The sequence below is a fragment of the Aedes albopictus genome, chromosome 2, assembly GCF_035046485.1.
Source record: "Aedes albopictus strain Foshan chromosome 2, AalbF5, whole genome shotgun sequence".
Lineage (NCBI taxonomy): Eukaryota > Metazoa > Arthropoda > Insecta > Diptera > Culicidae > Aedes > Aedes albopictus.
Genome location: NC_085137.1, coordinates 4403925 through 4421145, shown reverse-complemented (window position 1 = coordinate 4421145; position 17221 = coordinate 4403925). Strand labels below are relative to the sequence as shown.

The 17221-nt window shown below is 36.9% G+C and overlaps 1 protein-coding gene across 1 annotated transcript; it reads right to left on the bottom strand.

The window, feature by feature from the left end:
* Window positions 1-4683: 4683 nt before the first annotated feature.
* On the bottom strand, window positions 4684-16529 carry LOC134285954 (embryonic polarity protein dorsal-like). Its single transcript, XM_062847511.1, has 4 exons — window positions 16517-16529; window positions 5853-6245; window positions 5372-5754; window positions 4684-5313 (listed from the first exon to the last, which is right to left on the bottom strand). The coding sequence occupies exons 1-4, from the start codon at window positions 16527-16529 to the stop codon at window positions 4684-4686; spliced, it is 1419 nt and encodes a 472-aa protein (XP_062703495.1).
* Between the last annotated feature and the right edge of the window lie 692 nt (window positions 16530-17221).

Sequence of the window (17221 nt, the reverse complement as noted above, 5' to 3'; positions counted from 1 at the left end):
ATAAGCCACACTTGATTGACCGTAATCATTTCACAATAATGAAAAAAAAAAAAGAAATGACAGAACCTGGCAGAAACATTTTTGTCTTCGTAAATACGACTCTAGACCCATTGTGCACTGAAAAGCCCGCATCCAGCAGGTTGCTGTTTGCAAGTGGAAAATTCCATGTAGACAATAGGACGCGAAGCTCAGCAGCGAAGCGAAAGTTATTTTTAGACGCAACCCGGTTCAACTTCTCGGGTTTCAATGGAGGTGTTTCCCAAGCAACACACATGTTATATAAAAGTTACGACAGCGCAAGTTTTGGTTGTATAGAAGTTTATTTTACGTTATTTCAACACAATGTTAGAATTACGTAAAATAAACTTCTATACAACCAAAACTTGCGCTGTCGTAACTCTATTATAACATGTGTGTTGCTTGGGTTGTGTGTAGTGGTATGGAAGCTATGGAACCGTGTAGCGCATCTTAATACAACGAATGGATTATGATTTATCACATTTTCTGTACGTTTTTAATACATAAATTGGTAGAAAAGGCATATCTCAATTTTTGGTAGCTTTTCTTGTTTTGCGTGTAGAAGTGCTCTTAGAAGAACAGGGACCTGGAAGGAGCTCTTGGAGGATTTCCGGGAGCGGTTTGAAGAATCCCCAGAAGAAATTCCCAAGGACATCCTCAAAAGGAACTTCTGGAAGAATGGAGTTAGTTATGATGTTAATCACACCAAATATGGAACTAATATATGAAACTTAAGCCCCATGATCGACTGTTGAATTTCTCGAAATCTATTGAACATTTATGAGAATCAATCGAACTCAACTTAACGGGAGCATCAAGATTCTGGTGTAATATCACAAAATCCATATCATACACAGGCACGGAATGGGACTCCGCTGCAGCGCGCTGGCGTCGTATGAAGAAGCAAAGAGTTGCTTAAGGACTGTTCAATTTATTAAACGGACAACTTGCTTGTGCGATATCTTTTTTATTTTTCAATAAAATCATTATCAGTTTTTTGCATAACTTTCTATAGCTATTTCCAAATGTAGGAAAATATAACATTAAGCAAAATATTTTTTATTGTGTAACTGAAGCGATTTTCGTAAAACATCAATAAAAACCCATTACTCAAAATTCGACATAACTTTCCACATACTTAACATGCACATTTTCATGAAGTTTTGAATGTATTGGAATCTTATACTATTCTACTAAAGGTAAAGCTCAATAGTTGGTCAGTAATAATGCACCAAGCATTCTCCAGCTTGATATTGTGAGTTGCCTTGTTTTCACAGAAATTATTAAAAAAAATGTTCATTTAAGTCCTGTGTTGCAATAGCATCACGGATTCGGCTAAAAATTTGTCCAGAGTAGAAGAATATTGCTCTCTGAATGATACAGAAGAAAAATTTACTTTTAATTGCATTGTTCATCAAAAATTTAATCCATAAAGATGGTCATATTAAAAAATTTCATACTTTTTGCTCCATTGATGCAGATTTTGGACTCTAGCGAATCTTGTTATTATTTATTTTCAACAAAGTTGGTCCTATGTTATTGTACACCGTATTTAATAATAATCGCGTGCACAGTTTTTATTTCCAACATCATTGTTTTGTAAAATTTGCATTAGGTTGCATGGTTATTTGGAAAAACCTTCAGAGAACGAAACTGTTTTGATTACTGTGTCTGTAATGGCACACAGTAACCAAACCAGCAATGCTTTTAAGACGCAGTTTTCTGCATTTAAAGCCACATTATTCCCACTTTCGACTGAATGCATAAAAAAATATTTTCATGCCCTTTGTGTTTTACAATTGAATTTTAGTAAAAAAAACGAATCTCACTTGAGACTGTAATATCTCAACACTTAATTTTCCAATTGAGTTAAAATTTTGCCAGAATGTTTATAACTCATGCTGCTGCAGCATGGTACATACTTTTCTGGTATTAAAAACGATATACCATATGTGAACAGCAATTTTATATATATTTTCAATTTTCAGCAATCGAAAAATTCACCTCATTTAACACCTGGCCGATTTCCTAAAAAATAAAATTATTTTTATTCGATTCAAAAATGATTACTATAATGATAGATGACGTACTGAACAACGAAACAAGGGTGGTTAAATTTGAACTACGCGTCTTCTTTTTATAGCCTTGTAAAGTTGTCCGTTTTATAAATTGAACAGTCCTTAGAGTGCTTAGAACGCATTGTGAATCATCACATCCGTGATGTTTATCTGGCCAACGTGCCTCTTCTCATGTGAACCAACATGCCTACCAATCTGGTAAGTGCACTGTGACTCTTTTACACAAGGTTGTTTACGATATCGAGAAAGCATTCGCTCAAAAGCAATCTTGTTTGGGTGTTTTCTTAGATGTTGAGGGTGCCTTTGACAACGTGCCTTTCGATGACATTGGAAGCCGCACGGAGTCATGGTATATCTCTAATGATTTCCAATTGGATTCAGCAAATGCTCAAATCCGATATCTCTTCTCGACATTGCGTCTAGCTGGGATTAGGAAATTGAGTGTTTGTGTTTGCGCCCAAAGGGGAGTCTTATCACAACTTTTCTGGAGTCTTGCTACGCTATTGAGGCAACTCAATAATAGCGGTTTTCCTACTTATGGTTTTGCCCTGAGACGAGACTCGTGAAGACGGTCTTCTTTTTCTCCACTTTGTTATTTTTTTCTTCTTCCTATCTGTGTTGACATTATGTTTGGGCTGGTGGTTCAAACACGTACGTGACCGCATCACCTCACATGCAGTGTGACTGAATCCCATTCACGCACAAAATCATTTTGAGGTGAAATTTTGCATCGCCAACAACCGCCAAGCAAAGTAATCATTGGAATATTTTGTTTTCAATTTATTTTTGACAGTACAGGAGAAGAAAATACTGCTCGGAGTGAATTTTGGCTTCAGAATTTATCTCGGATAGCAATACTTTCCTCGTTTTAGGTAACGTAATCAAACGGGCTACAACTGACAGCTCAGTTGGGCTGCACTTGACGTTGCTTTTTTTCCTCTTCGCGAGTCTCGTCTCAGGTTTTGCCGACGACTACCTAACTTTGTTAGTTGGTATGTGTATCACCAAACTTTTCGACCTGATGCAAAGCGCTCTTCAGGTAGTTGAGGGTTGGTGTCGCCAATATGGCCTTTCGGTAAATCCGAGTAAAACATCTATTGTTCTTTTTACGGAAAGGTGAATCCGTAATGGCGTTCGACCTTTGCGTCTCTTTGATTGTGAAATCGATGTGACTGAACAGGTAAAGTACGTTAGAGTCATACTTGATTCCAAGCCTTCCTGGACACCTCACATTGAATTCAGAATCAAGAAAGCTTGTATGGCTTTCGGGCAATGCCGGCGAACCTTTGGAACAACTTGGGATCTGAAACCCAAGTATATCAAATGGATCATATACAACTGTTGATCGACCAATATTGGCCTATGGATGTCTTGTGTGGTGGCAAAAGGGCGAAATGAGAACGTTCCAATCAAAGTTAGGCCATCTCCAAAGGATGTGCTTAATGGCGATGTCTGGAGCGTTCTCTTCAACTCCCACGGCAGCACTCGAAGTTCTCTTTGACGTTGCCCCACTAGACATTCATCTCGAACAAGCAGCGCTTTCTTGCACTTACCGTCTACGGGTACTCGGTCTACTAGAGGATACTCCTGTGAACCGCACATCAACACACACCTCGTTGTTTCCACTTTTGGTGAATTGTGACAAAATTGTCCTTGCTCCAAGTGATCTTGTTATTGTTATTTTCCATATCGGACATTGTCTACTAAATTCCCTTCCCGTGAAGAGTGGACATCTGATATCTGAAAAGAAGTATTTCAGACGGCATCGTATGTTACACTGATGGCTCCCTTCTCGAAGGTCGAGCGGGTGCTGGTGTTTATTCTCGTGAGCTAAGGCTGTATCAGTCTTACTCACTTGGTAGACACTGCACCGTTTTTCAGGCAGAAATCTTTGCTCTTATGTGCGGAGTGCAATCAGCACTTCAGCAGCACGTAATGGGCAAAGTAATATACTTCTGTTCATATAGCCAGGCTGCTATTAAAGCACTAGCTTCGGCCAACTCTAGGTCGAAGGTATGAATTCAGCAAACGCTGTTCACCTTGTATGAGTACCTGGCCATTAATCGAGTGGAATTTACTGTTAATGGTAGTCGAAATACTTTTGACGTTTGGCCTCTTGGAACTGGTGGCTATAATTTCGGAATTACTACAAAGAAAAAAGTTAAACGCATTCACCAAAACACAATTTTTATTAGTTAACTGAAAAATGGATTTTCTTAGATTAAACTGAATTAATGTTTCTCTATTCCTAACCCAGAACTTCTTAACAATTGTCTTTAAAAGCTATTTAGAAATACTATATATTGCTGAAGTAACTTCAATAGTTCAATGAGCAGCTGATTCAGATCTACCATAGTTTGAGACTGACTGTAAATAGATATTTATGCTAAAAAAACTAAAAGATATATGATTAGTCGTAAGTACAAAGAATAATATAAAAATCAAGTTCATAGTTAAAGGAGTCCCATTTAGAAATATAAAATAGTAAGTACCTATGATACATAAAACAAACCAATTCTGTGCGTATCTATTTACTGACTAAGGCGTTTGTTCAATCAGGTTTGAATTGAGTCCCAGTTTCAACACATTACAACTGAGCTAATATCGGTTCTACATCCGGTAGATCTTCAATCTGTTCCTCATCGCTGGTTGAAGTTTCATCTCTTGGTGGCAGCACATTGCCCAACGATACGTTACTGCTGCCTGTTTCTGCAGATTCTAGTGGGTTCGTCAATATTGGAAAGTAGTCCAGATTGTCACGCTCGGTCTTGTCACAATCACTACTGTGATCTGCGCTGACACTGTCGCCACCGTTGGAAGTGTCGTCACTGCTGCTGCCGCCTTGTTCATGTCCCGAACGACTATTCGATCGCGATTGGATGCGGAAGTTTTGCATTGGAATTGTGAACTTGCAGGGGTCCGAATCTGTGACGTTCCGTTGGTTTCCATTAGGGTTTCTGTCTTGAGTTACGCTTAGTGGTTTCATTGCGTCGCTGTAACGATTTTCTGACTGTGAGAAGTGTAGTTGCTGTTGTAGAGATTGAAAGGACGGTAGTCGATCTGTAGACTGCGGTGAAAGATTGTCGGAAAGTGTCATATAACTAGCTGTACGTGAACTTTCGCCTGTTTCGGGTGTAGCATTATCAACTGGATGAAACGAAAATTCGAACGGTTCACTAACCATCCCGTTCGAGCGTTGTTGAAGTTGTACCTGAACCTGAAAAGCAAGCATATTAGTCTTTTTCAATCTTGCATCAAATCAACGGCCTACTTGCCTGTACCGGTGCCGTTATGAACACATCATAGTACGCGGGTGTTAGAAATACTATGGCAACCTGTTTGTGCACATCTTGTATCGAAAATGTTCCAAACGCCTGCCACAATGTAAAGGGCGGTATGTTCTTGAAAAACCGTACGGCGATGTCGTTTTTGTCGACTTTTTCGCAGAGAAGGATAATCTTCTTGCCACCGTTAGCTGGCGCCACAGAGTCACTCAAGTGGCATATTTTTAGTTCGGGGTTTGATTTTTTGTCATAAATCACGTTGGATATTGCTGGCGATAGAGGGTAGTTGAATTGATCCGGCTTAGATTCCAGGAATGCTTGAAAACACAACCTCAGTGAATTGAGGTTGATGGCAGCAGGATCTTCGGGAAACGCTGAAAGCAGATGAGATGAGAAGTATGTAGCTCCATGAAGGATTTTTAGTTTGCTATGTTCAAAAACATTCTTGGACCAAACTCTCAGCAGCACATACCTATGTACGGATTCGAATAGTTCAGGAATCTTTTCTGCAGTTCTTCGCGAGTTTGTAGCTTCCGAACGCATTGGATGCCGGTATTGCTCAGGCAGAATCGCATACCAGTCTCCGGTCCAATGTAGGCCACGCATACTCCATCCTTGTAGTCCCCTCCATGTCCAACCAGTTTGTGTGGGTGGTGCGTGGGAGGTGTTCCAGCTGTGACGCTATGCACCACAATCTTGGCACGCCCCTGAAAACCGACGATTTCAACCGTGGGATAGCTCCGGTGGTTTTCGGAAGATGACACTCCCAGGATCGGGCTGAAACTGCCTTTCCTGTTTTCACAAGCATAGCGAAAACGAATGGACCGTGCTTGGGGTTGCTCGATGATGACAATTTGTGGTGCGTCTGTGGAAATACATTTTTTTGAATTGATAATTGTTATGTTAAATCGAAGATTTGTTCGAAATCGGCTGAGAAAACCAATTCAAGGAGTGGAAGAAATCAAGTAACCCGATTTCTTCACCCTCGCTTAAGTGAAAAAGCGCAGAAGGCGTTGCGCCGTGCAGACGTGTTTTGAACTGCTTGTCACATTTGTTTCGCGTTCGCCAACTTTTTTTTTTCGTGATTCTGCTGACGATTTGGCCGGTGCTACGCCATCCGGATAGTTCTTCCGCGTGTGAAAGAGTGTTTGTTCTGTGTGAATTTGAAAGGTAAGAAAATGTTTTTTCTATTCTTGGTTCCACGTAGCTTTCATTTTTTTTCTAGACGAACCGTGAAACGGTTGGTAGCGCTAAACCATCCGGAAGGGGGTTTTGCAAGGGGCTAGTCACTTGGAACAATTGGTTTTCGTGTCTTGATTGTGTTTGGTTCGGGAAGCGCTATCAGGAATACCGTAGCGCAAAACGCTTGATGGCGCTAATCCGTCCTGTATTTCTTCCGTTAAGCCGTTAACGCCCAAGGTGTCTCACAATTTAAATCTTCAAATAAATTTGTTATCAAAGGTCAAGTTCGCATGAAATAAGCATGATTTGACAAAAAAATGGAAGTCTATGGTGTAGTTCCAAAGAAATTCTTCATTGTAGGTCCTCAATATCTGACAATTTTCTCATGTTCTATTTGAGCATAACTTCTACGCTAATGTTACATTCTGATCCGTATGGATACAACACAGCTCTAAACAAGTGAGAGAGATGATAACCACTCAAAAAGAATAGAAACAGGGCTTATAAAATGGAGCAGAAATCTAACCCGATAAACGCCTAAAAGTATGCATGGCCCTTGTAATTTCTCTTATTTAATTTCCAAAAAAAAATTTAGCCTTTAGTGCAATCAGCTTTTTGAAATTCAGCCTTATGTAACAATCCCCTTTAACGAATCCTTCAGAGGAACCTTAAGGAATTTCGTCAAGGATTCTTTTAGAGACTTCTCCAAGAAGAAATCTTGCAGGAGTTCCTCATGGAAAATATCTTTGATGTATTTCTGACATCATGCTTGATCAGGTATGGCTCCTGAATGGATCCTTGTGAGCTTTTCTGGAGTAATTTTGGAGGAATTCCCGAAATAATTCTTGCAGAAATACTTGCAGGATTTTTTAGAGGAGTTTTTAAAGGAATCCTCGTAGAATCTTCTCTAAGATGTATTCGGAAAGAATCAGTGGGTTGATTTTGGAGATATCTTTGATCACATTCTTGACGGATTACTATAGTACTACGAAGTAGTAGTATAAGTACTTGAAGTGCTATGAGGAATTACGTAAAATAAAGGCTTCTTGAAGAAATTTTGAAAGCAAAGGGATTTTTGGAAGAATTAATTACGAAATGCCTAGATTATTTTTCAAAGAAATCAATTGCATAAACCCCAAAGAATTCCTCTCAAATTCGTCGATGCAAATCAAACAACAATTTTCAAAAGAATTCTTATAGATTTCCGTGGAGAAATTTCTGCTGGAAGCCTTGGGGGAATTTCTTTAACCCCCTTCTGAGGATATTTGTGCAGGAATCCTTTTGGGGATGAATGCGTTCACCCTTGTAGGATTATCTGAAGGAAAATTTGATAAATCCCTGAAAAAATCTTTGTAACATAGCTTGAAAAAACCCTTGGAGAAAAAGATTAAGTCTTCACTGGAATTTCTTAAAGGATTCATGAATTCATGATTCTGGGAAATTTGCTCAAGAGATCATGTGAGGTAACCCAAAATGAATCGCTTGTTGAAATCTTTAAGAAACTCTTTATCAAATTCTTTGGAATACATGTTACTGAAGAAATTGCTTCAGAAACACTTGAAGGGAAACACTTTCGAAGCAAATCTTGGAGGAATTTGTAAAAAAGTCCTTGAAGTTATTCCTAGATATATCGTAAAAAATATCGTAGAAAAAGTTCTTGGAGTTTCTTATTTGGAACAAATGCTTGATGAAATCGATAGGAAAAAAAAAATTTAGAAGCTTCGTAAAGAAAATCCGGACGAAATTGGTGTTATCGCTAAGTAAATAGATGGAAACCATGCAAGAATATCTAAAGAATGTATCGAAAGAATTCCAGTAAAATTTCTTGGACGAATTTCTGTGAGAATTCTTGAAAGAATTCTTGCATTTTTTTATTAGAATTTTCATTCGGAAATTTCTTTTGGATCTTTTTCAGTAATTACTTTGAAAATCCGTGCAAGAATTCGTTTAGGAATATCTTTGATTTTTTTTTTGGAAATTCCTTAGTGGGCTTCGTGGCCGAGCGGTTAGCGGCGTCCGTCGTTTAGGTGTCTCGTAAGCCTCGGAGTGTGGGTTCGATTCCCGCTCCAGTCGGGGAAAACTTTTCGTCAAACGAAAAATTCTCCACTGGGCCACTGGGTGTTATATATGTTGTCCGTTGTCAAATGTTAGTATTGTTCAGTCTGTAGAGGCCGCAAGGTCGAAGACGGTGTAATTGTCTTTTAAATATACCTGACAATTGCTTTTGTAATTCTTTCCACTAGGAACTATTGCCTTCCGAAACTCATTCGGCAGGTACTTTCAAAATAGTCAATTCGTTTGTAAATTGAGGCGGCAATTTTAGAAAATTTCTCGGGTAGTTTTTCAGAAAATTTCTTTGGTAATTCCTCTTGAAATTTCATTTGATAATTCCTTACGGAATTCCGTCTATTGTTACTTTTGAAATTCTATGAAATACACTATTGTGAATTAAAAGAAAACAAACATTTACAATGGAACGGCCGAAGAAAATCTCAAAAGAATTGCCAAAGAAATTTCCAAAAATCTAAGGAAGTTCACAAACAATATCCTTAAAAAAATCACAAAAATGTTTGAAAGAATACCAGTTCAATTTCTTTGAGTCATTTCTAAGAGAATGCTTGAAAAAATCTTCTTTAGAATTTTGAATTAAACCATGGTAGAATTCCTGAAACGATCCCTGGAAAAAGCCCAAGAGTAATCCTATAAAGAGCTCTTGGAGAAATTATTGAATAAATTAGGCAAGAGATGCTTTATCTGATTCATGCAACCTTCGCAGAGGTTCTTAACAAGATCTTTAAAGAAATTCCAAAAGATTTTATTCAATCAATATTTAAGAAATCCTTGGAAAAAAATCCCGTAGGAATTCTTGAAGCAATTCCTGAAGAATTTGACTGGAAGATTGGATCTTAAACTTTCATTAATCACTTAACAGATGCTTCTAGACATTCTTAAAGAATTCTTGAAGAAAGTGGCAAAACAGTCTTAGAAGGAGTCCTTTGAGAAACTTCCTATGAAATTATTTGATTTTATCTTGTCAAATCAGGTATCTGTTCCATTAAGCATATACGCTCCTATTTTCAACCTACTGAAAACAAAGGAATGAAGCGCTTGTTTGTTAGAAGTGGCACGAATGATAACAAAAATAACGTAATCAATCTATGCCGTAATTGCTTTGTTATCGAATAGGATGAATTTGATGCAATTCCTAAAACAATGTTTAAAAATTTCGACATTATTCTTAGAAAAAAATTTCAGGCTCATTGATGGAAATCTGGGATGTATCCTTGCAGAAATCCCCGGAAAAAATCATAATGTACAGAATATAATTTTTAATACAGAATACAGAAAATAATTTATAACCGTCCGTCAGTTGGCCACCACTGCCAGCATGACGCTAATGCTGAATACAAAAGTCGAGATTTTTTTCAACGTTTTATACCGGCGTGATCGTTTGAGAGTTAGAAGGATAGATTTATCATTGAAAAATATGTAGGGTAAAAGCACTAGACTTCGCCACTGCCATACAAGTTCCATTTTTTATGTATGAAGTGGCGAAGTTTGAAGCAGAATTTTGAAGGGGGCGAAGTCTAGTGTTTTCACCCTACATCTGTAATTTTCTTGCAGGCCCACAAATTTGGTTCCGCACCGGGCCCCAACATTCCTAGCTACGCCACTGCTTCTACCGTACCCTCTACTCTAACCCTTTACCGTACTCCATATTGTGCTTTAATCGTTCCGTCTACCCTACTCGATTTTTGACTTCTACTTATCAAGCCTGATCGATAGATACCCAATACCCATATTGCATGGTATCACAGCTCAAACTGCCATTCCGTGGCCGCCATCTTGGATTTCAAAATGGCGTGACGATTTTTGAGCTCAACTCGTGAAGCCCGATCGATAGATACCCATATTGCATGGTATCATAGCTCAAACTACCATTCCATGACCGCCATCTTGGATATGGTCCGCCATCTTGGATTTCAAAATGGCGTCGGATATTCATTTTTGAGTTCTACTCATCAAGCCCGATGGATAGATACCAATATTGCATGGTATCATAGCGCAAACTACCATTCCATGGCCGCCATCTTGGATATGGTCCGCCATCTTGGATTTCAAAATGGCGTCGAACATTCATTTTTGAGTTCCACTCATCAATCCCGATCGATAGATACCCATATTGCATAGTATCCGAAGCAGCATTGCCGTTAAATAGCATACATTCTGGAGTTTTGGCCGCCATCTTGGAATTCAAACCGCCATCTTGAATTCCAATACCCCTACAACATCCTCCACATCCTAAGGAATGTGTATGCCAAATTTAATTGAAATTTCTTGACGCATTCTAACGTTATGCCGGAACAAACCTACATACATATATTAGAGTGGGTCATCGTTTATATGGAAAAATGAAAAAAAATCAATGGTATCCCATCAGATCAAAGCTTTTTTGATCCCATTTTTTGCTAGTGTTATTTCTTTACATGTTAAAACATAAACACATGCATGCGGTTCGTTGGTTATAACTATTTTCACAAGCATCGGATCGCTTTGCGGTCTTCGACAAAGTTGTACAAGGCGTCCCGAGTGAGTAAACCTTTTCTTAGCGTGCATTGACAATGTAGGTAATTTTTTTGTGGTTAAATTAGACGAGTCCCGAGGAATAAAGACAAGTACAAACTAGACAAAGACAAACATAGAGATTTACCATTACTGCAACCTATAAATACTAGGGTAATTAGAGTTTTGAATGCCTCTTGAAATAGTACCACTCGACCCAATAAGTGTTACGCAATCATAGTTTCGATATAATAAAGCTTAATTGTTGTACCGAGAATAAACCGAGAATAAAATAAGTGTTCCGATTTGAGTGAAGACACAAATCCCCCTTCAACTATCCGGGAAGCAGTGACCTATCGAAGAATACAGTCCACTTATCAACGTACCGAACAAAAGTTTTTCAGAACATCCTAAGCTATCATTTTACAGTATCGGTTTAAAAGTTTCAGACAAACTTTTTCAACTTATGACAAAAATGCATAAAAGTATATTTTCCCATACAAATTTCAAATGCAGCAAAGTGTAGACGCAACCGATTGTGCTCAAATTTTGCACAGACACTCAGGACCCGAAACGGAACCAAAAAAGCTTCGATCTGAGAAAACGGTTCCGATGACCCACACTACATACCTACATTTATACATATAAACATACAAATAGACAAACATACAAATATATAAACATACAAGCATATAAACATCAACCATACATACATTGACTTTTGTATGTATTGATTAGACAACTCTGCCGAAGAAATGAACTATAAATTATCAACCATTGTCAAGATTCCATGGAAATAAATTTCTTTCGCATTGGAAATGAATATCAAAGATGAGGAATTCCACGGAGTCATGTCAGTCGATCCTGAGCGACCATTTCAAAAATATCTGAAACTTTGCACAGTTTTTCAATTTCATATAAATCGCCATTTTTTGATATTAAACCTTCATATTCACTCACGACTAACTTTTCAAAAGGGTGTATGCGAAAATAGTTCTAAAATATTCTAAAAGCTGTACAGCAAAAACGGATTGTTCGATTGTTATAAATTTTTCAGCAAAGTTAGATAACTAAATGATGATTCCTTAGAAAATATACACTGTAAAAAATTTCTTTTTCTACTTTGAAAAAATATGATATTTGTCACAAAAACTCAAATATCTCAAAACCCTATCTTTTTACCAACTTCAATTTTTTAGGGGAAATGGCCCATTATATCAGCTATCTACCATAAAATTTTGGTGATGGTAAACTGATAAACAAAAAAGTTATGACATTTCAAACATTTCACAATTTTTACATTTAGTAACAAAAAAAAAATTTTTTCTGTGTAAATTATTTCGAGAATTATATTTTGATGCTGATTTTATTGTAAAGGCTACCGCCTGAATTAAACAAGTTGTTTTCATGATACTTTAGTTTGATTATTCGTAATTACTATAGTATCTATTTGAAACTTAGACGCGATCCAGTGTTGTGATTAAAAATATTGAGATTGTCATACTTTTTATTGTACGTGACTGGTGAAAAAATCCCTTGATAGTGTTGAAAAGCTGTTGATTATAAGAAAAATGGAATTGAATTTATTTTTAAGACAAAAGCTGTATAATAAAAGTTTTTTTATACGCGTATACGTCTAGTTTATCCGCAAAAAAAATCCCTCTTACACACTTATTTCTGAATTGCCTGTTCGGTACTTTTTTGACGAGATTATAACAGCAGTACGATCTCGGTAGTTTCGGTAATCGATTTTACTGAGGCTCAGTAAAACAACTGTCAAAATCGTATGGAAAAGGTAAACAATGCATTTTTGCTGAACTGAACGAGTTCGGTGCTCAGCAGTTTTAATCTCGTCAAAAAATTACCGAACTCGGTAATCAAAATTAAGTGTGTAGAGAACAGACTTTATGATCGGAAGAATGCGAGTAACTTCAACAACAACAAATGCATAAGAGGTACATACCACAGACAAACAGACGAAACGCCTAGAACAATTTTAGTGAAAATTCATCGCCCAGTTCACACTATCACCACCTGGTGGAAATGTTTCACGAAACACTGCGTTGTGCAATATCGTCATCAGAAAGCGCTAGTGTGAAACGTCAAACGCAAAGAAAAACGATGGGCGCTCTTCTTGTTATGAAAGCCACAACCAAGATTCAAAATGATCGTTGAAGGCGTGGTCAATGAAAATTTCGCCAGTGTTACGTTTGTTTGTCTGTATACATACCTGACAATGCTCACGAAAAAAACAAAAAAATACTACCGCTATGAATATTAAAAATTGTATAGTATTTTTTTTTCTTCAGCCACCAACACCAAACAAGTAAGTTAAAATTAATAAGTGATTTTGTTTATTATAATCTAACGAACAAGATGAACAGTCGCTTTCTCAAAGGTCTTCAACTCAACGCTCTCTTGTAGACCGTTTGATGAAAAAAAAATGTTCAAAAGAGTTACGAAATCTCACCGAAAGCACCATAGATAAACTGAAAGAGACTGGTTATGCCCAAATGTCCACATTGTGTACAAAATTACGCATTTGCACGTCCTGCCGTCTAGAATTTGACAAACGAGCCATCTGTATATCATCGGTAAAGCAGGGCGCAGGAAGTTCGAAAACGACAACAACTGAGAAATTGCCATCAGCGACATCTGTTTAAACAATTTAAATACGCCCCTTTTCAAAAATGCCCTGTAATATTCTTCAACATCTATACCCATTTCAATATTTTTAACGTTGCAAAACACGCTTTCAACATTAATCTTGAAGAAGAGGGAAAACACTTGTCCTCAAATGTAACAGCAAATTAATGAATAAATGTTTGAAATGTTTGAATTGTCATAACTTTTTTGTTTATTTTCATGGTAGATTGCTAATACAATGGACCGTTTTCTCTAAAAAATTACGTTGGTAAAAAGATAGGGTTTTGAGATATTTGAGTTTTTGTGACAAAAATGATATTTTTTTATGTTAAAAAAGATTTTTTTCACAGTGTATATTTTCTTAGGAATCGCCATTTAGTTATCTAACTTTGCTGAACAATAAAATCAGCATCAAATCGCGATTCCCGGCCGAAATAATTTACACAGAAAAATTTTTTTTACTAAATGTAAAAATTGTGAAATTTTTGAAATGTTATAACTTTTTTGTTTATTAGTTTACCATCACCAAATTTTTATGGTAGATTGCTAATACAATGGACCGTTTTCCCTAAAAAATTCAAGTTGGTAAAAAGATAGGGTTTTGAGATATTTGAGTTTTTGTGACAAAAATGATGTTTTTCAATGATAAAATAGATTTTTTTTCACAGTGTATATTTTCTTAGAAATCACCATTTAGCTATCTAACTTTGCTGAAAAATTCATAACAATCGAACAATCCGTTTTTGCTGTGCATATTTTTGAATATTTTTGAACCATTTTCACATACACCCTTTTGAAAAGTTAGTCGTGGCTCTAAATAAAAATTTGATATCGAAAAATGGCGATTTAGATGGAACTGAAAAACTGTGCAAAGTTTCAGTTCAATAGAAAATCATGAATTAAAAATTTTCCTTAATTTTGATGCTGTTGCTTGGAATCGCTCAGATGTGTAGGGTAAGTGTGCCGATCGTTGTGGTAATAAGGTAAATTAATTTAAAAAAATATGATCTTTTTATCTAATGAAGGGTTTCAAAACGTTAGTAGGTAGTTTTCTATCCAAATTTGCCCGGAAAAATTTGAAAACTATCGTTTCTCTCTGTTTTCGATCAAAAATCGCATACCACAACAATAGGCACACTGTTCCTATTATGGAGGTAAAATTTAATTTCGGTTCCTAATGTTGCGGTATCCCATTGAAATCATATGGGATACCGCAACATTAGGAACACTACCGCAACAATAGGAACACTGCAGCAGAAATATTAAGGAAAATATTTTTTTAAATAGATTTTTGGGCAAATCTTAAGCACACAAAAAGTGCAATCTCATAATTTAAGCATAATACATCTATTAAAAATGCCTTTTGGTAACATTTCAGTCGAAAAAGTGCTCAAACGCCACTACCGCAACATTAGGTACTACCACAACGAAGGGAACAATTACCCTAGATATAAATATATCAAACAGCATCATATTAGGCAAGGAATCATAATACCCACGCTGTTTGCAAACGGAGAATTTAACATCTCACCCTACAAAAATTCAGCTCATTACTAGAAATCTAGTATCATCACAGAACGTGCTCCATTGAAACGATAATGGCTTGCTTCGATGCACGTTACGGCCTGTGCTGTGGCTAATCGAAAATGTCAAAATACCCTCAAAACAAAATCCACCCGTACATCCACGGTACAGTACAATGTTGCATGATAGTGCGAGGTAGCAGGCTGTGTTTTTTTCTTGCGCTCGCTCGTATAAGCGATATGAATCATCGTCATCGTCAAATGTTATTTCCCAGAAATGAATACCTTGTGTCCTTATATTGCTTCGCTTTCGCGAGTAAGTAGAAGAGGAATTTTGAACTGAATCTTATTAGATCGCTTCATTAACTTATATTTCTTCTCAATTGGGTTGTTTAGTGAATAAAATATTGCTATTTTGTATAGCCCAATCAAAAGAGCTTATATTTCTGAGTATAACGTGCTTTTACTGAATTTCAATACCTTTGTTTTGATGGTTAAATTAACAAAACAGTTTTAATTTTCGTGGATAGAATGACAGTTCAATCGATAAAATGACAGTTTGACCCGAACAAAAAAATTTCCCCATACAAACTTTAAATGCATTTCAAAAATAGTTCGCGGACTCCAAAAATTATGAAATTTTGGATTTCGACAAATTTTTGGGCGGAGAATCTGATTATGAAATAACCTGGATACTCCTAGAGATCCCAATTGGAACGGAGTCATGCACGCTAGACAAATCAGGCCAAACATGTCTAAAGGTCCTATCTGCAGAAGAGAGGATATCTTTGGTTTCGTTCTCTTTCGTTAATATCTCAGCTGTTTATTTGTATTTGGATTGCCTCCTTGCATTGAACGATGGTCAAAACAATCGTCTTTTTATTGGTACTGCAAAAATAGTTGAAAAGTGTAACATTACATTGCAATAATTGAAAGAGAAAGTAAACAAAGAGAGCCTCTCAAATGCAGATAGGACCTATTGACGAAAAGTGCCTAGTGCTGCAATAAAATGTTTAAAATCGATATTCAGAACAGAGAATCGCATACTTTTTTCTAATCTCGTTTTAAAAAGTGAGTATCGAAGCTTAAGTTACGCTTGAGAGTCTGCGTATCAAGGGAACATATCTGTCTCCGGGCTTGTCCACACTGAACGCACTTATAATTTTGCTGTTTTAATTTATACATCCAAAATTATCGTATTATTACAATCATTCTATCTTACCTGATTGAAGCATGACCGCACGGTAGTGCTAGGTGAATTCACTCCAGTGAACTGTGATCCAGTGATCTGCGGCACTGCGGTAAGATTTTTTGACAGTTCGAAATAACATTCCAACATCCTTCTACAAGGTAAGATAGAGTGTAAATCCAAAAAGCAGAATTTGTATGCGCTCAGTGTGGACAAGCCTGGCATGTGTCTCATCTTATGATGGAGGAGTAAGATCAGCAAGTAGCAGCAGAGTGTTTATTATTTAGCTCTCCGCGTGACGCCACTTCCAGTGCACAGTGGGAAAAATCGACCCAAAAAACGGATCTTTTCACGCCGCTGGTTTCGGTACGTGAAGTTGACCATTTCTGACGTAAAAAAATACGAGAAATCGATTGGTGCTAATTTCATTCACCGCACGGCACGGGAAGTGGTCCATTTTGCCCCATTTTGCCCTTTTTTCATACAAAAAGAGAATCAAAATGTACTTTCAAACAACTAACACGACTGTAGATCATTGAAAATATCTGCAGGAGTAATTGGAAGTTAATAGGAATCATAAGAATACATGGAATAGTCTTTTAAATGCTTATTTTACCCCATATGCCCCTACAACTTTCGGATATTCACAATTTTTCCTAATTATGAATGGATTTTTAATGTTACTGACATGAAGTTGATTTGTTTGGCATAAACAAAAAGCACTAGATCTTTTTTCAT

Coding starts and splice junctions, on each gene's coding strand:
- LOC134285954 (XM_062847511.1), bottom strand. Junction 5,755..5,852: donor CTATTCGAATCCGTACATAG/GTATGTGCTGCT, acceptor ATCTGCTTTCAG/CGTTTCCCGAAGATCCTGCT. Junction 5,314..5,371: donor TCATAACGGCACCGGTACAG/GCAAGTAGGCCG, acceptor CTTGCTTTTCAG/GTTCAGGTACAACTTCAACA.